Source organism: Panthera tigris, chromosome C2 (genome assembly GCF_018350195.1).
Source record: "Panthera tigris isolate Pti1 chromosome C2, P.tigris_Pti1_mat1.1, whole genome shotgun sequence".
NCBI lineage: Eukaryota > Metazoa > Chordata > Mammalia > Carnivora > Felidae > Panthera > Panthera tigris.
Window position 1 is genome coordinate 18,517,886 of NC_056668.1, and position 19,185 is coordinate 18,537,070.

Here is a 19,185-nt window from a genome sequence, read left to right on the forward strand (position 1 = left end):
AAGAGGGAGGAAGGAAAGGAAGGAAGGGGGGAAGAGAAAGATCCAGTCAAATTGAAATGTGTTCCTATCTTTTGGAAAATTTGTGCAGAAATATAATTAGAGCATTAGGGGTTATTTAGGGAGTCTAAATATTAGGAATCAGTGTTGGGCAGAAATGCTCTTTTCAGTTGGCCTTGTAATTTATGGCTCCAAGCATACAATACAATAGGAACTTGAAAACAGCTCTGAAGTTAGAGAAGAAAAAAATGGAAGAACAAGAAAAATAAGAATGCCCTTTTAGGTCACAAGTTCCAGCATTTTGTCAGTTTTATTTTGGAAATTTGTATCTATCTGTGGTGCTCGGTGAGGAAAAAACTTTTCCCTTTATCGCAGGTTATGACACATCTGCGTGTGATTTACGAGCGCATGAACCAGTCTCTGTCCCTGCTCTACAACGTGCCTGCCGTGGCCGAGGAGATTCAGGATGAAGTTGGTAAGTCAGCTGTTCTTTTCATGCCGAACCTTTAAACATAGTTCTCTCCTGTAGGAGAAGATCAGGTAACTGAGTTCGTCTGCAGCAGGCATCCCCAGTGCTCTGATCTATGGAAGGAAAAAGAGCAGACTTCCCTTTCACAGTGAAAGATCTCACGGGGCAGGGTGGGGGGGGAGGGGGGAAAGAACTAATCATAACCTTACACGTGGGCATGATATTTCCATATTATGGGTGAAAGAGCTCAAACCTAGAACTTAAGAAACTTACTTGCCTGTGTCACATGTCCTCCGTAGTAGAGCAAGAGCACAAAACCGTGTCTTCTGACATGGAAGTTCAGTAACCGTTCTTTCTGATGCCCCGCCCCCAATGGCCATGTGTGTTCTCTGAACCGTGTTGTTGTTTAAACTTCAGTAAATATGTGCCTCTCATCTTTAATTAAGCCTTTATTTTGACATAATCACACACTCATGGAACACTAATACAGAGAGGTCCAGTATACACATCACCCCCCTTCCTCAACAGTAACATCTTACAGAACTATGATACATCATCAAAACCAGGAAATTGGCGTTGTGTGTCCACTGTCTTTTATGTCCCTAGTTTTCCTAACGTCATATTTAATATTTCAAATCAGTGCGTTTTCACATTTTTTGTTTTTCTTAGAAAGGGAGTGAAGTATCGCGTAATATCATTCTCCACAACCCGCCCCCCGCCGAATGCCCATATTTGTTTGGCTTTACCAGGCGAAAGCCCATAGATGGCAGTTATGTTAATGAATCTTTCAATCTAAAGGAAATGTATGTGTCCTGGAGATTGGTCCATAAACTGTCAGGAAATAAGCAATATATCCCTGTCCATAATAAACCTGCCCTTTGTTAATTGGGTTGGAAATAGAGGTAGGTTGTCTGAAATCAGAACACCCAGGACATTGTAGATGGGTACACCCATTACAGGAATTCCTCCTGTAAAAGTGCCTGAAACACCACTTGGCTTGCTTTGTTACATTTCGTGCCGATCCTATTGTACTCTTTCTTTTCTAGCTCAGTCCTGCCTTGTAAATATTGTGAGTATTGCTCTCAAGTATTCGGCATGTATCAGGTGTTGGCAGTCTGCTCATACTGTGTGTTAACAGATGGGTTCAAGTATCCTTCAGGCTACATGGTTAAAAAAGAGACTTCATGATAGTGTTCTCTAAACTTCTACTCAAGTCAATGTTGACCAAGATCTTAAGAGGACAGTCCGGAGAGTTTTTAATGTAGACCATGGATTGAAGACAGGCTTTCCAATTAATCTTTCGTGCTATTATATTTCTAAAAGAAATGAGTATTCTTGTTAGATGTATTTGGGGATAGAAAATTGGAAGGAACCTTTAAATATTGTGTGTTAAAGAAGTATAAGAAAGTCCTCCAGGGTCGCGTGGTTGGCTCAGTTGGTTAAGCAGCTCAGGTCATGATCTCTCAGTTCGTAGGTTCAGGCCCTACATCAGGCTCTGTACTGACAGCTCAGGGCCTGGAGCCCGCTTTGGATTCTGTGTTTCCCTCTCTCTCTGTCCCTTCCCCACTCGTGCTCTGTCTCTTTCTCTCAAAATTAAACACGTTTAGAAAGAAAGAAAGAAAGAAAGAAAGAAAGAAAGAAAGAAAGAGAAAAAGAAAGAAAGAGAAAAGAGAGAAAAGAAAAGAAAGAAAGAAAAGAAAGAAAGAAAGAAAGAAAGAAAGAAAGAAAGAAAGAAAGAAAGAAAAGAAAGTCCTCCAGGGATGCCTGGAAGGAAAGAAAGAGAGAGAGAGAGAGAGAGAGAGAGAGAGAGAGAGAGAGAGAGAGAGAGAGAGAAAAGAAAGTCCTCCAGGGATGCCTGGGTGGCTCAGCGTCTGACTGGATCTCATGGTTCATGGGTTCGAGCACCTCATCAGGCTCTGTGCTGACAGCTTGGAGCCTGGAGCCTGCTTTGGTTTCTGTGTCTCCCTCTTTCTGCCCCTCCCCAGCTCACTAGCTCCCTCTCTCTCTCTCTCTCTCTCTCTCTCTCTCTCAAAAATAAACATTAAAAAAATAAACATAAAAAAGAAAGTCCTCCAATAAGTTGTAGAAGGGACAAAATCAAAGAAATCATCACTCTTAATGAAGTGGAGTTCAGATCTTCTGGATGAATGCATTTTTGCCTTGTACCTGTCTTAATAAGCTTATTTTCTTATGTGTCTTCAACTGAGATGCTGTTAGTAATACCAAACTATAGGGGAATAAGCTATTGCAAAGGATTAGAAAGTTAATGACCTCACCCAGTAATTATGGTGGACTCTTTCTCACTAAATTATCAGAGCTTTTTATTCAGCAAAATGCTACTGAAAACAGTGGCCACTCATGAGTTCCACTTCCACAGAACAGATGGTGATTCAGCTATCTTGAGTGTTGCAAAATGCCCAAGAATAGGACAATACAGTGAACTTCAGATCTCAGTTGACAGGGAGGATTTTCACATAATTTAGAATCGTGGGATTTTTTTTTTTCTTACAAAAAAACAAGCCTCAACTCTGAAGTTGGATTATGAGCATGTTGTTTAAAAAAAAAAAAAAAATTGTCCTTCTAAATGTACTAGATATCAAATCCTAAAATAATCTTTTAAAAAAAAATCCTTCTTGCTTCCATTTTTAAATGGCTGTTTTCTGTAGAACAAGGCATTTGCCTTAATGAATGTCCATGAACTAGACCTATTTACCTCTGATTAGAACTCCTAGTATCAAAGCTATGGAAGAGAGCACCCTGGGGAGAATGCCTTTTCTGGATTGAGCTTAGTTATCTTCTTCATTTGAAGGAAAATTTAAAAATAACTCACTTCGGGGCGCCTGGGTGGCTCAGTTGGTTGGGCAACCGACTTCAGCTCAGGTCATGATCTCACAGTTCATGGGTTCAAGCCCCACGTCAGGCTCTGTACTGACAGCTCAGAGCCTGGAGCCTGCTTCGGATTCTGTGTCTCCCCCTCTTTCTGCCCCTCCCCTGCTCACTCTCTGTGTCTCTCTGTCTCTCAATAATAAATAAACGTTAAAAAATTAACAAAAAATAATAACTCACTTTTAAAGGACGAATCTACATGAAAGAAGGTCGGCAATAGTGCTAATCTGTTTAAGCAGAGTGGGAGCCCTTCATAGTATTCTCTTTCCTTTTGTAGAAGTTTTAAATTTTCCACGGTAGAAGTTGTTGGGGTTGGTTTTTGTTTGGTTTTTAGCCTACTTTCTAAATAGGATCTTCATAGATTTCTTCTGGCTTACTTCTTGTACTCTTTCTAGTAATTTCGGATAGTCTTTGTCATTAGTCTGACTTGCATTTTTAATATTATCAAACTTTAAATGTTTATTTATTTTTTGAGAGAATGAGAGGGAGAGAGAGAGAGAGAGCAAGCAGGGGAGGGGCAGAGAGAGAGAGAGGATTCCAAGCAAGCTCCACACTGTCAGCACAGAGCCTGACTCAGGGTTCAGGCCCATGAACCATGAGATTGTGACCTGAGCCAAATCCAAGAGTTGGATGCTTAACCGACCAAGCCACCCAGGAGCCCATATATAGTCAAATTTTAGATTTAGAGCCAGTTCTGTGCAAATAAGGATACTAAAATTTAGATCCACTGGCAAAGCAAGATTGGAAGTACCTATGAATGCATGCCTGCTGTATAAAAGTTTGTGCTTATGAATGTGGGCAATTAGGACATGTTTAATGCAGTAAAATATCTAGAGAAAAAACACAGTAGTTTTATTAAATAAGGAAAACAGGTGCTCTTGAAGGGTTTTTGCCAGTCTCAGGAACTGCTGGAAGCTTTAGTGACACAGCTGTATCTGTTTCACTAAATATATGTTCCCATTAGAGTAGAATTCTCTGATAGGAACAAAAATGAGGAAGAAACTAGCCATAGTAGAAAAAAAGGAAGGGCATGGATTGGCATGAAATTTGTACTAACGGTAAAGTGACTGACTGGACCGTAGCATTCATCGTGCCAGTGAATTCGGCTCTGGCCTTGTTCGCCATTTTGCTTTCCTGAGGAATCCGCTCTGTCTGTGCTATTTCACTGTTGACCCAGGAAATTCCAAATCCCTGGGTCTAGCAACAGCCTGTCCACTAAATCCCAGTAACATATCCCAGACTATCAGAATATCCCACACATTGCTCACACTTCAGCCAGTGTGTATAAGGAAGAAATCACTGTATTTCTCTTGAAATTGATTCATACTACAGTCTCCGTTATGGGTTCTCCCAGTTGACCTGTATTTATCCATGACACCTTCCTCTCCTGCAGCCATGATTTCTTACCATTCTCAAGACCTGTAAATGGTTCTTCCTTGTTTCAAAAATGGCATACTTCAATACTCAACTGAAATGTCCATGCTCCTATAAAACCTTGACTAGTGTATAGGCAGCAAGAGAGAAAGGCTGGTAGTTGAGTGACAGCCATGTAGCAAACTAATGTGTATGTGTTAGGATGATGTTGACAACCCAAGTTGTTTGTGAACATTCACCGTTGAGGTCCAGGGCCGTCACATACAGATGCGGCAGGTGGTTTAAGTGAAGAGTACAGCTGACATTCTGCATCCCACTCACAGAGCCAAGCCCTCTGATGTTGGGCCATGTCCACTTGAAGAAGCAGAGCTTTCTTGTAATTCACCCAAATGCAGCATGGGAGCTAGCGACAACACTGATGAATTCAATGATAGCATCCGCTGTCTGCAGTTGCAAAAACCAACCGAACCTTAGAGAGAGGTTGCTAACTCGTCCTTACAGATTGTAGTGGTGATGGTGACGTTGGACCCAAGGTCTACCCAAGTCCAACATTCATGCTTTCTCTGCTACCCGTTCTCCTCTCTCACGTAGAATTTTCTTCTACTTGACCACAGCGTCTAAAGCACCATGTATCCACCTCTAACACTCTACTTGGTATTTAATTCTTTGTTTACATGTCTACCCACCCCACATCCTCTTCCCAGACACGTCTTGGTCTTCTTTGCATCCTTAGGATCTAGCAGAGGACCTGGTGTTTATAGGTATTAGTAATTGTAGACAAGGTTGAAGCAAATCCCCAGGCTGCAAGATAGATGCTCCTTCACTTAGGTTGATCAGATGGGCTCCTTCATAACCCCAAAGACCCACCCTGAGCTCCTTCCTTAGCATCTAACAATGTTGCACCAAACAAATCTCTTTCCTTGGCTACAGCATCCTCTGTGGCTGTAAATGATCAAGCCAACAAACTGGGTGCAGTTGGCAAAGGTATCAAAGCAATTTGATATAATTTCCATGACCCTCTGCTCTTTGGTTATCTGTCCAACTCACATACTTTGACACTCGACTTACTAAGTATGTTGTCTGGTTTGACTCTCCTGTCGATCAGAGTCTGAGGCTATTTATTTGATTTGCTTCCCCAGTAAGTAGGATTATCAAAATGGCCCTCTTAGTTTTATTTTTTTTTTTTTTAATTTTTTTTTTAATGTTTATTTATTTTTGAGACAGAGAGAGACAGAGCATGAACGGGGGAGGGTCACAGAGAGGAGGAGACACAGAATCTGAAACAGGCTCCAGGCTCTGAGCTGTCAGCACAGAGCCTGACGCGGGGCTCGAACCCATGAACCGTGAGATCATGACCTGAGCCGAAGTCGGACGCTTAACCGACTGAGCCACCCAGGCGCCCCGGCCCTCTTAGTTTTATAAAAGCTTCTTTTCTTATTATTTTATAACAATTTTTCAGTTCGGTTTGAATTATTATGTGCAAGTTCCCAGGCACAGCCATATATTACTTAATGTTTTCCCTTTAAAAAAAGTCATTTGCATGCAAATTATGAAGTTTTATTGCAAAAAAAAAAAAAAGGCTTAAGACATTGTAGACGGGAAAAAATCCCCTCATTCATTTAAAATAGCTGTTTAGGACTTTGCTTTTCACTCAGCAAATGATAGAATCCATATTTTAATGAAAATATGCACCCTCTTGAGTGTCCACATTCTGTTTTAATTGTCTTTTAACCCTTCCAAAAGGCAGAGTCCCTTCACCTCTGCTGTTCAGCTCAACCTTCACGTTGGCAAACTGCTATCTCAGAATGGTTGGGTTTTTTTGCCCTTTGTAATCTTCCTTAAGTCTGTGCTAAAAGGATTCTTTTCTACCTTTTCTATCAGCTCTGAGGTTATTTATCAAACGTGCTTCCTTTTGCAGCTACCTCAAGGCTAAAACTATTGGTGCTCACAACTGAGAGATGGCTGTATCACAGAACGCGGTGATAACCAATTTATGAGAAAGGCAGTAGGAAGGAAAGGGGAAAGGAAGGCATAATTGTTTCATACCCTGGGATTGTTTTTTTTCCTTTTAGCATTCCAAATTAATAAAAACACGTATTATTATAAAACAGATGTTGGAAGGATCTCTGGCTGAATAAATCCACAGTGAATGGGGTAGGATTGAAATATGTGGCAGGAGACCAAGAAACTAGTGCTAATGAAAGAATGCTTCTAATTTATTATTACAATTTTACTGTGCCCTCTTGATAAAATGTTCTACTCTTTGGGAAAAATTCAGCATGTTTATTTCAAAGACAGTGTTTCCATTCTCTGCCCCTAACAAACCTATTGATTTTGGGATTTAATGAATCCAAAGTAGTCTAAGTTTAAAATAGAATATTTATAGCACTTGCCAAACCAACAGAATGGGACATTCATTTGTACCGAGAATTTTAAGTATCCTTATATGTATAACTGTTAGTCAAGGAAGGGAATCAAGGAGAAAATAAATCATAAGAGAAAGTGAGAGAGAGAGAGAGAGAGAGCTATCAACTTATTCGACTCATACTCTTCATTTTTCATAACGAATGACTTCTCAATTAGGTAGATTTTATATTTATTTTATTTTATTTTATTTATTTTAGAGAGAGTGTACACGAGGAGGGGGAGGGGCAGAGAGAATCCCAAGCAGGCTGTACGCTCAGCGTGGAGCCCAACTCAGGACTCCACAACCCTGGAATCATGACCTGAGCCGAAACCGAAAGTCAAATACTCAACCGACTGAGCCACACAGGCACCCCTGGGTTTGTTTCTTGACTCTCAATTCCATTCCTTTGCTCTGTATGTCTGTCTTCTTACAATATGACACGGTTTTGATTACAATATGTAGTAAGTTTTGAAATTGAGAGGTATGAGTCTGTCACCTTTGTTCTTTTTTTAAGATTGTTTTGACCGTGTGGGGCCCCTTGCTTTTCATATGGATTTTAGGGTCCTTTTTCTTCCCCCATCTGTGCGAAAAAGAGAGTGGCAATTTTAAAAGGGATGGCATTGGATCTGTAGATCAATCTGGGTGGTACTGCTGTTGTTTTTAAAGCACCATCGCTCCTTGAAGAGGTATCCATTATGAGATGATTCCACTCTCACCCATTTATGAGGGTAACTAACTGTCTAGAAGTAGGAGGAAAATTAATTTAGCAAACTGTCACCTTTTACTCCAAATTTTGCTTTTTCTTTAGTTACGATGAGCAGTACACACCAGTAGTTTTTGTCTGTTCTCGTGCCGTATCTCGTGTGTGTGTGTGTGTGTGTGTGTGTGTGTACACCCTGACCACGTGGGTGAAGCTGAGGCAGTGCCTTCCACACTAAGCTCTACCAATTCCTCTGATGGTCCAGCGCAGCTCTGGAGTTTTCTATTAACTCATCAGCTCTTACGTATGGCCCTATAATTTGAATCAAATTCCAAAAAGAAATCCTTAGCAACTAAAAATGATTGAGGAGTAAAGTTTGACCACAGTGGTGGCTGCTAGGCTACTTCTTGGCATAGAACCTTACAGCAGATGTGTCCTGAATTTTTTTTTTTTTTTTTTTTTTTATCGAGTCTTGGGAACAACCAGTGATTTTTAGACTGGAAGAAAGCTGGTGATTTGGTTTTTTGCAAGCAGCTGCCGTCAAGGTCCATATTTTTAAAAAAGGAGAAAAAAATGGCAGTATTTCTGCCACCCTGGATATAGAGATGCATTGAAATTGAGATTAATTTTGAAATATATTTCCACAAAGACTCACCAGGAATGAGATGAATGTGTTTGCATGTGAGGCAAGGTATGGAAGGAATGTTAATTTGCCTCTTGCTGTTTAACTCAGAAACACATTTGACAGTGTATTCCCCTAGTTAGCCCCATTACTTTTGGTTAACTGTTCTCCTGTCATATATACTGTGGGCTGCTTGAGAAAGTCAGTCATGGACAGTGGGGAACCATTTCTGATCGAGAATAAGAGAAAAACCCATTAACCTGTTTCAAATTATGAGGCACTTGTGCAAAGGAGTGTTGACTGGGTATGAATCAAAATACTATTCAGAAAGAATCTTTTGGACTGAGAGTCAGAAACCAAGTGGTCAGAGGCCCAGGACAGGGGTACTACTTAATTTCAACTATTATTCACAGATTTATTGACCTAAAACAGTGGGTTTAAAATAGCCTATTTAGTATGTTTAATTTTTTATAAATATTATTTATTTACCTATGTTCGTGGAAACATGAGTTAAGGGCACCTGGTTGGCTCAGTTGGTTAAGTGTCCAACTCTTGATTTCGGCTCAGGTCATGATCCCAGGGTCATGGGATTGAGCCCCGGGTCAGGCTCTGTACTGTGCATGGAGCCTGCTTGGGATTCTCTCTCCCTGTGCTCCTCCCCCACTCATTCTCTCTCTCTCTCTCTCTCTCTCTCTCTCTCTCTCTCTCTCTCAAAAAATAAAAACATGAGTTATATCTTACTGCATCTTGGACACAGTAAATGGTAATGGTGACTCCCTGTATCGTGTACGGCTCTGTCTTTGCTTTTGGTTTAGGTGGCACTTAGAGGAGTCTGCCCATCTCCTCAGAGCAGATGGAAGAACCATGTGTTCAGCTTCCTCTTTAACAATGAACTTGGTAAAGCTGGCCCAAAGACCCATAGAGACCAGAGATATTATCATCTCCAGGAAGGAAAAAGGGGCAGCTACCAGATTCATGCCTCTCGGAAGCAGTAGCCTGAGCCAGTTTGGCCTTGGCAAACTAGTCGTGTCTTCTCTTCCAGAGGCTGTAACAGTGAGGTGTGGCCGCGAGGCCATAGCCAGCTGCTTCTGAAGCTTTGCCAAGTTATGGAGGAACTTCCTGGGACATGAGCAGTGGAGGGCTGAGAGTGCAAGAGGGAGCATATCATGTTAATATGGCTGTACTTACTAGCACTTTGTACTGTTTTCATTTAGGAAACTCTAGAAGCAAACCAAATTTCACATTCTGGGTTTAGGGCGGGGGGGTTTGGGGGAGGTTGAAAGATTGCTGTTCACAATTTTAAATTAGTCACTCTTTTGTGAAAAAAACGTACCTTCATTTTGTTGAGTACTAAGACTCAAAAGAATTAAAATGGGTTTTCTCTCAAATGGTAGTCGGTTTATGTGATAAAAAGGAAAGGTGCCAATATGCTCTTTTTGATATGACATACACCATAAGAAAAGTAGTGTGTATGTAGCTGGATATGAAGGCATTAGTCATTCATTAATCATTCATAACGTGACCTTTCTTTATTACATTAAAACTGTTTTCTTTACCCAGGCACCTGGTGGCTCAGTCGGTTAAATGTCTGGCTCTTGATTTCAGCTCAGGTCGTGATCTCACAGTTCGTGAGTTCAAGCCCCACTTTGGGCTCTGTGCTGAAAGGCACAGAGCCTGCTTGGGATTCTCTCTCTGCCCCAGTTTTGCCCTCTCTCTGCCCCTCCCTGCTCTCAGTCTCTCTCTCTCTCTCTCTCTCTCTCTCTCTCTCTCTCTCTCCCTCTCTCCTCTCTCTCAAAAATAAACATTAAAAAAGGAGAACTTTACTTAATGACTATGACCAAACAACATACACTTCTTGCTGTTTATAAGTCTCCAATGATACCAGTAAGTCATTTTCTAAAATTTTCACTTATGAAACTTTGTTCATAGTTACAGCTAATGGTTACAGTTTTAAATTGTTACAGTTTTCTATTATCAAACAGATTTTATTAAATAAAAAGAAAACTAACGTTACCTTTGCCACTGACCTATCACTAACAAACGCTGTAGTTCTCAGTAACCACTCTCAGAATTTGTAAGCAGTACTAGAAGGTTTCAGAAGTATCTCCGTGGGGCTTACTTCAGTAGCACACCTGCTAAAATTGGAACACTAAAGAAAAGATTAACACGGCTCCAACGCGAGTATGAGATGCAAATTTCTGGAGTGTCCCATATTTTTTTTTATCTCACTTATATCTAGAGTATAACTAGAGGTATCTGGAGTAATAAATTCAGAGACTGAAAGTTGAATAGTCATTGTCAGGTCCTGGGGGAAGGAGGAAATGGAGAGTTAGGGTTTAATGGTGCAGAGTTTCAGTTTAGGAAGATAAAAAAGTTCTGGAGAAAGATGGTGGCGATGATTTCACGACACTGGCTGTATTTAATGCCAATGAACTGTACACGTGCAAATGGTTAAAATAGTAAGGTTCGTGCTATGTACGTTTTGCCATAATAAAAGTACATAAACATTTTTTAAAAATATTCAGAAGTCTTATATGAAATAGCAAAAAGTTAAGAATTCTTACAGCCTTGGATTACAGTTAGATTAGTCTTGAAATAGAATAGCCATTGTTGTCATTGAGAATTCATATATCCTGGTAATTAGGCCATGTGGATTTCTAGCGGTCGCTTGTTTCCAATGCTGTGACTTGTATGAAATATGAAAGTGAAGCATTATTAACCTTGAGGTTCAGATTCGTTGGGAATTGGTTTTAGGTGCGACAGAGTTGATGGTTTTATTTATCCAAGTTAAGACTTCTTATTAACTATGAAAAAGGATTAGCATAAAGTGCTTATCAGTGTTGATTAACTGTATCTAAAAGGACTAAATAGTACAAGCAGAGAGCAGTCTTCGGTCGGAAAATGCCATCTTTCATAACGTTTTCCCCATTTACTTTTTCATGTGCTCTTCCAGAAACTGTGAATCTACTACTCTGTCTTTTCTTCCCTCTTTAGATTCTTCATTTTTTATTATAGATACTGACATTTTACTTGCAGAAATTACCCATTTAGGCTCTCTTCAAATTCAGAGTGATCTTCTTTTAATAAGAAGTGAGAGGGGAAATTGACAAAATACACTTGGAGTTGTCAGCGTTGTACATGGCAAACAGTAAAAGCTTATTCTTAGAGGATTGTCAGAGAGCTTAGTGCTACCTCAGGTTGTCAGAGAATTTAACGTGTGTTCTCAGGGAATTGACAAAAAAATTACCAAGAAAAGGCGTGCTCTGAACCACCTCCAGGTGCCCAACCTGAGAAACAACTCACTCTGTTAAGCAACGGCATACGTATTTTGCAGGTTATACGGGAAAGCAAACTATATTCCTTTGCCTCTTAAACTATCTTGTGTGGTGACTTGGTATGGAAAACACGTACCATCTCCTCGTTTCCCCCAAAGCAAATAGACAACATAACTAGAAATGTCCCAGACACGTAGGGAAGTTGTCATTTGGACTTTTCCCTGCCACCTGTAGTGAAGGAAGAAGGCAGCAGAGGGGAGCACTTGAGAACTTCTTGGCGAATGGCCATGAAAAATAAAGAAAACTGAAAAACCCCAAAGGTCAGGTGCACTTCCAAACCCCGAACTGAGTGACACCGGAAATAAATCACTTCCTTGTCATTTCCATGAAAGGTGCAGTACAAGAGATTCCCTGGTGACCTCTTGATCACGTATACTACTTTTCTCATCTTTAGCTGTTGTCTTTCTTCAAACACACACACACACAGAAGAAAGAAACAAAATGCCGCAGAGAAAGCTGCTCTGACCTTTGCTTCTTCTTTGACCTGGGTATGACAAAGTGAGTGTCTTAGTGACTTCAAGCTGCCATAACAAAACTCCACACACCAGGTGGCTGAAGCATCAGAAATGGGCTCCCCCCCACCCCCCAAATTCTGGAAGCTGGAAATCTAAGATCAAGGTCTCAACTAGTTTGGTTGACTCCTGAAGTCTCTCTCCGTGGCTTGTGGGTGGCTGCCTTCGTGCTTTGTGCCTTCGTGCTTTGACACGGCCTTTTCTCTCACGGAGTGACAGAGATGCTTGCTGTCTTTTCCTTTTATGAAGGACACCAATCCTATCGGAAGAGGGCCCCTCCCTGATGACCTCATTTAACCTGAATTACCTCCTTAAAGGCCCTGTCTCCAAATATAGTCACATTGAAGGTTAAGGCTTCAACATACCATTTTGGGGGGAAAACATGGTTGAGTCTGTAACATTTGACTAAACGTGCATTTGTATATATCCAGTGTACCGTACCCCTCTCTCTTCAACATTCCTTAACTTTCATCTTTGTAGTGCACACAGGTTCATGTTAAGAAAGTCAGGGGAGGGCGCCTGGGTGGCTCAGTCAGTTAAGCGTCTGACTCTTGATTTCTGCTCAAGTCATGATCTCACGGTTTGTGAGTTCAAGCCCTGTGTCAGGCTCTCCAATGACAGTGCAGAGCCTGCTTGGGATTCCCTCTCTCTCTCTCTCTCTCTCTCTCTTTCTCTTTCTCTTTCTCTTTCTCTCTCTCCCCCTTCCCCGACTCATGCAATTGCCTGCTCTCTCTCAAATAAATATACTTGAAAAAAACAAGAAAGTGGTGACCATGGAAGATATTCTCCCTAAATCATTGGAACTGGGTTTCCCTTTGGCAGCCTACACTCTGCCTTTATGAACTTAATATAAGACCTTGTTGATAAAAAAAGGTCTTATATATATAAGCATACATTTGATGTGGAGAGAGATTTGGTGGGTTTTTATAATTTGTTTCTCACTAATTTATCCACACACTCTTATGGGGTTTTTTGTTTGTTTGTTTGTTTTTTAAATATTTATTTTTGAGAGAGAGAGAGAGTGCGAGCTAGGGAGGGGCAGAGAGAGAGGGAGACACAGAATCCGAAGCGGGCTCCAGGCTCTGAGCTGTTAGCACAGAGCCCCATGCGGGGCTGGAACTCACGAGCTGTGAGATCATGACCTGAGCCGAAGCCGGACGCCCAACTGACTGAGCCACCCAGGTGCCCCTTGTTTGTTTTTTTTGGTTTTTTTTGAGTAACTAAAGCCAAGCATTCCCAGTAGGAATGTGGAAGGACAGACCAGACAGTGTAACGAAATATGTAACACGATATGGCCTGTAACCTGGCATTGGTAGCCATATTTTCCTCCTCTCTTGAGCCAAAGGGTCACAAATAACCCAGAAGTTGCTATTAAACACTCTACTTTATAAAAGTATTCTATTCCAATCATCTGTGTGCCATACAAGAATAAAGAAAAACTTGGGGCACCTGGGTGGCTCAGTCGGTCAAGCATCTGACTTTGGCTCAGGTCATGATCTTGCGGCTCATGGGTTCAAGCCCCACGTCGGGCTCTGTGCTGACAGCTCAGAGCCTGGAGCCTGCTTCAGATTCTGTGTCTCCCTCTCCCTCTCTCCCTCCACTCACACTCACTCTCTCTCTCTCAAATATAAATATTTCAAAAAAAATTTTTTAAAGAAAGTATAAAGAAAAACTTGTAGGCTACAGAGTATTTTTTTTCAAGATCTGACTTGTCGAATGTGAATTTTAAATTGCCACTGATGAGCTCAATGCTATAGATTGACTCCAGGCTGTTCCAACTTCCCTCAGTGTAGTTGCTGAACGCAGGTATGGTAGCAAACTCGGTTCTGGCATTAGTGATGGTGGTGTTTTCATCACCCTGGAGTTAGTAAAGCCTGAAACCTGCCAGGCATTTGCCACACGGTGTGCTGCCAGGGAGGGCTCAGCTTCTGGCTTCTTAGAGAGGATATGGCAGGACCTTTGTGCTTACAAGGTATTTGAAACCGAAGCCTTTTCACTTCCTTGCTGAGCTTAAGAGTTGACACTGGTGTCCCAAATTCCTTTAGCCTTATCGGGATAAGGCATGCGGTCATTGATGGCCAAGAAAGGGAAGTGGATGGTATTCTCTCTAGATGGGAGAGAGTTGCTGAAATGAAGGGACCATTTAGTCTCCCCAAAACACTTGCTGGTGTTCAGGGGAAAACATTTCTGCACTAACGGCAGAGCTCTTTACTCTTCTCCCCAGTCTACCTATTCCAACCTGGAGTAAAGGGCTCAGGAAGAAACCACATTCTATTCCCAGGTGATTATTATAGCCAGAAATGGTTGTCTTATTTGCAGATGGTTCATATTCACCTGTATGGGTGGTATTTTAGTTTCTTAGGGTTGCTAGAACTAACTACAACAAATCGGGTGGCCTGAAACAACAGAAATCTCTTTTCTCATCATTCTGGAGACCAGGAGTCCAAAATCAAGATGTCCTCAGGGTCATGCTCCCTCTGAAGGCTCTAGGGGAGAATCTCTTCCATTTCTTTCTCTTGTTTCTGGTGCTGGTGACAATCCCGGACATACTTTGGCTTGTAGATACTCCAGTCTCTGCCTTCACATAGTGTTCTCCCCTCTTCTCCAGAATGATCAAGAGCCCACCTTAACTCCAGTGGGGTCTACCCTACTCCATATTGGATGAGGGCCTGTCTTATTCCAGTATGATCTCATCTTCACCTGATTACATCTACAAAGACCCTCTTTCCATATAAGGTCATTTTCATAGGTAGTGGGCATGAGGACTTGAATATATCTTTTAGGGAGACATAACTTGACCCATATCATGCAGCTATATTTTTTCCTTTCCCTTGACTTTCATGAATCTGAAAAATTGTCCACGTTTCCTTCTAAAACACTGTCAAATTTAAGTCAAAGGGCTGCATGTCTTGAATTTATGACCTCTTCTTTTAAAGAAAAATAAGTTCTGTGTAAAATTGGTTCAAATTATGAAAGGCTTTAAATGCTTTGCATTTGCTTGAGGCTGATTAATGGGTAAATTTGTAAACCATGGTTGTTTTAATTAGCCAGGGTTAATTAATGTTTACTGCGCTTGGAAGATGAAAAGACATGTATAAATGCACCATAATGTGAATCATTTTTTAATTTGTTGTTGAAGCTTGAAATATATTCAAATAAAGATTTGCTTACATCACATCAAAAATTTCAAAAAGCTGTTGGAGCACTATGAGAATTAGTATAGAGGACTCTGAATTTTAAAGCGAATTAATTATGGGGCCACCTGGGTAGCTCAGTAGGTTAAGCATCCAACTTCAGCTCGGGTCTTAATCTCACAGTTCGTGAGTTCAAGCTGCTCATCAGGTTCTGCTCTGACAGCTCAGAGCCTGGAGCCTGCTTTGGATTCTGTGTCTCCCTGTCTCTCTGCCTGTGTCCCATGCACACTCTTGTCTCTCTCTCAAACATAAATAAATGTTAGAAATAATTTTAAAGTAAATTACGTATTATCGAAGATGATCATGTTTTAGTATTATGTATTCAGAGAATGGTAGTTACATTTTTTTTTTAATTTTTTTTTCAATATTTATTTATTTTTGAGACAGAACATGAATGGGGGAGGGTCAGAGAGAGGGAGACACAGAATCTGAAACAGGCTCCAGGCTCTGAGCTGTCAGCACAGAGCCCGACGCGGGGCTCAAACTCACGGACCGCGAGATCATGACCTGAGCCGAAGTCGGCCGCTTAACCGACTGAGCCACCCAGGCGCCCCGGTAGTTACATTTTTAAGGCTGATTACATAAAAAGGAAATAGTAGAAATCTCAGACCCAACTGATAACTTTTCATAAAATGTGTCATAATTTGAGGTGAAGTCTGCTTTTTGTTTTTGTTTTTTTTATTTCTAAGTCGAGACTTTTTCAGAGCAGGGTAGAGGACAGACCAGATTGAACTGTGCTGAGATGAGAATAACACAAGCAATTTTTTTGAAGAAACTACTAGAATTCCGTGTAAATTTTCAACAGGAAAAGCATCGGGGACTTGGCTGAGGTCTAGTGCAGAGACCCGGAAATGTGGAGATTAGAAGCCCTTTAAAAAGGAAATAGCGGGGCAAGGTCTCCCACATGGGGCTAGAAGCTGTACGTCATGGAAGGCGGTTGTCTCTGGCAGTGAAAAGGGCTATCCGTTCTCACTAAGAAAGTGGCCCCCTAGGGTAATTTCCCAACATGCTCAGTAGAATATACCTTCTGGCACCAGGATTCATGGTTCACTTGGTAACTTTAAAGCACAGCCAGACTCAGTGGTAACCAGTCCCATTTGACTTGATCATTGTCTAAGAGGAGAGCGTCTCCAAAGTTAAATTAGCAGAAAGGTTGGGTCTACTTTATTTTTCACCTCCCACACAATTTTCTCTTTGTGCTTTGCAGAGTAAAAAAAATAAGGTTGATTTTTTTTCTTTTTAACATCTCATGGATATTGACAATGAGGTGATTGGAGAAAAAACAAAAGACCCATAACCCTCTATTGGGATAAGAAATCGCTTGCTCCTTGTAGTTCTTAACCATAACTACTAATTTGACATTATTGGCAAGCACTGCAGGTTGACACTCGAAAGAGTCTTCAGCTGGAACGAGACACTTCGTTCTGGGTGGCGCCGTGTCGTATTATCTAACAGAATTCAATTCCTAATAAACCCCTCTTCGGGAATCGAGTATGGGCTTCTCCCCCCAGAACACTTGCAGGATTGTGCTAAAATCTGGGAAACTTTCCATTTTCGCATCTGTGCTTCCCCTTGGGCTGTTTCAACATGGCCATGAGCTCTCCGGGCCCGTATTTCCAGGGGCTGCAGGACATCGCCATCACGATGTGCTGGAGTATCACAAACATGTCGGAGGAGAAGTTGTCTTTCTCCCCCATCTTTGCTCTTCCGATAGACACAACTCCAGTCAAGACTGAAAAATATTAACGGCTCCCCTGTCCCGGTCACAACCTCCCCCACCCCCACCACCATCAAAATAGCACCGTTCTTCCTCCTATCACTTCCTTAAACGTGTTTCTGGATTGATCAGTGTAGTATACACCTTGCCCACTCCCTTCCCCGGTTTTTTAATGTTGACATGTCTCTCAAGTATCCCCTGCCTTTCTGTACAGTTGGCCTATTCATGAGCTGCGGGTACCAACAGAACCCATAGAATTTGTGAATGGCATACACCTAGTGTAGGTCAGCGTGTTCCTCTCCCCTCTGGGTTCCACGCTCTAGAGCTCCTGGCTTCTGAGCTGCTTCCTTTTTACTTCCCTCGTGCCAGAAAAGTCCCAGCCTTTGGGCAGCCCACTCTCTATACCTTGGCAGTCTCTCTTCCGTAACAGCATCATCCACTGTCTCCAGCTGGAAAATCCAAGCTCATTTCTTTCTCGCTCGGTCCATACCCCTTCCCATAGCACTTGCATGGAACTACTTCTATGCTCATCTGTCCTCTGGGCCGTGAGCACTAAGTAAAAAGAAATTACCTTAGTTAGTTCCTGCACTGGCCTGGAAGATGATAGGATTGCTGAACAGGTAGATAAATGAACAAATAAATGAATGAGCTCATTAATTGATGATAAGATGTTTTTATTTTTCTTGGCTTCAGATTATTTTCCTTACAGCGAGTTCTTTCAGTCTCTCCACTCCCCTGCACTGTTCATGCTTAAGACAGACACTTCCCTTCTGTCTCCAAGCATTTTCCATCTCCAGGCTAGGTGTCCCTATGCGTTGTTGAGGGATCGTATGAGTCAGCTGATTAGAAGAGGAAGGGCCATTGCTGTTCCAGAAATGTTTAGTACGGAGCGAGTTTTGTGTTAAACACAGCTATGTTCATGGTCAAAAGACCATACAGAATTGATATGGGCTTTTTTGTTTATCTGCATAAACATACATTTCAAATGAGCTATCGTGTATATAAATATGATGTGCTGTCAACAGGAACAGATCTCTTCCTCCCCTGTGATGAGATATATATCTATCTATATCTGCATAGATAAATACAAAGAGATGGATGGATGGATAGATATAGATAGATAGATAGATAGATAGATAGATAGATAGATAGATTTGTGCTGATCTTATCCATACTTGCCTGTTACCCTTATAATTATCAGCATAAATCCTTAGGCTCTTTGAGTGAAATTAACTATTTATGAATGTTGAAATCTTACTTTCTCCCATGACCTGACCTGCCTTGCTTAACCAGTACTTTCCATCATTCTAAATATAGAATTCCACCAATGAAGCACTTATCAGATAGGAGTCCATTAGAATGCACTTTTTTTCAGAGAATAGCAGAGAAAGATCGCTCACTGTTGAGGGGGCACACTGTGTGGCATTCCTTTGGCCCACCTTCCAGGTATTTCTTACTCCAGTAAGAAGGGCTAATCTCACAAGTCTGGGAAGGGGTGCTGATCGGGCAGGATCACCACTTACCTTGTGCAGGTTGGACAGGACACAGGGGTGTCGCTCAGACTCCCTCTTCTGTCATGTGCAGCTGAGGGTTCAGGTTGGAGCTGAAATTTGTCTACACTGCACATGGCTTGACAAGCCATGTGCCATACGTGTGACTCACTCCCCAAAGAAAGCATTGTGTGGGTTAGTAAGGGCCTGGCTTTTATCACAGGTAAAGATGATGTTTTCATCTCTACCTGTTCCCTCTTAATTGGCTCAGAGCTCAGGGGGCAAGGTGGGGATATTATGGATGGATGCCCAGAGCACCCCAACACGAGCAGTGACGGCTCCAGGGGAATATGAGCCCAGATTGTATGCAGTTGCCAGAATGACTTGGCCTTTATAAAACTGCAAGAGCGGTAAAATTGTCTTTTCAGTATTTTGTGTTTAAATAACCTTTCCCATTTTACTTACTTGGACTCACTAAAGAC

The 19,185-nt window shown here is 41.6% G+C and overlaps 1 protein-coding gene and 1 non-coding gene across 8 annotated transcripts in view; both read left to right on the plus strand.

The window, feature by feature from the left end:
- The window catches only part of LOC102960478 (amyloid beta precursor protein), a 269,032-nt gene that overhangs the window by 209,437 nt on the left and 40,410 nt on the right, over positions 1–19,185 (plus strand). For all 7 annotated transcript variants that reach the window (XM_042956847.1, XM_042956848.1, XM_042956849.1 and 4 more), the window contains one exon: positions 373–472. In XM_042956847.1, coding sequence (XP_042812781.1) covers positions 373–472 — 100 coding nt within the window. The remainder of the gene's footprint in view (positions 1–372; positions 473–19,185) is intronic.
- LOC122230834 lies at positions 10,567–10,673 on the plus strand. Its single transcript, XR_006207916.1, has one exon. It is a non-coding gene; the product is annotated as a U6 spliceosomal RNA (small nuclear RNA).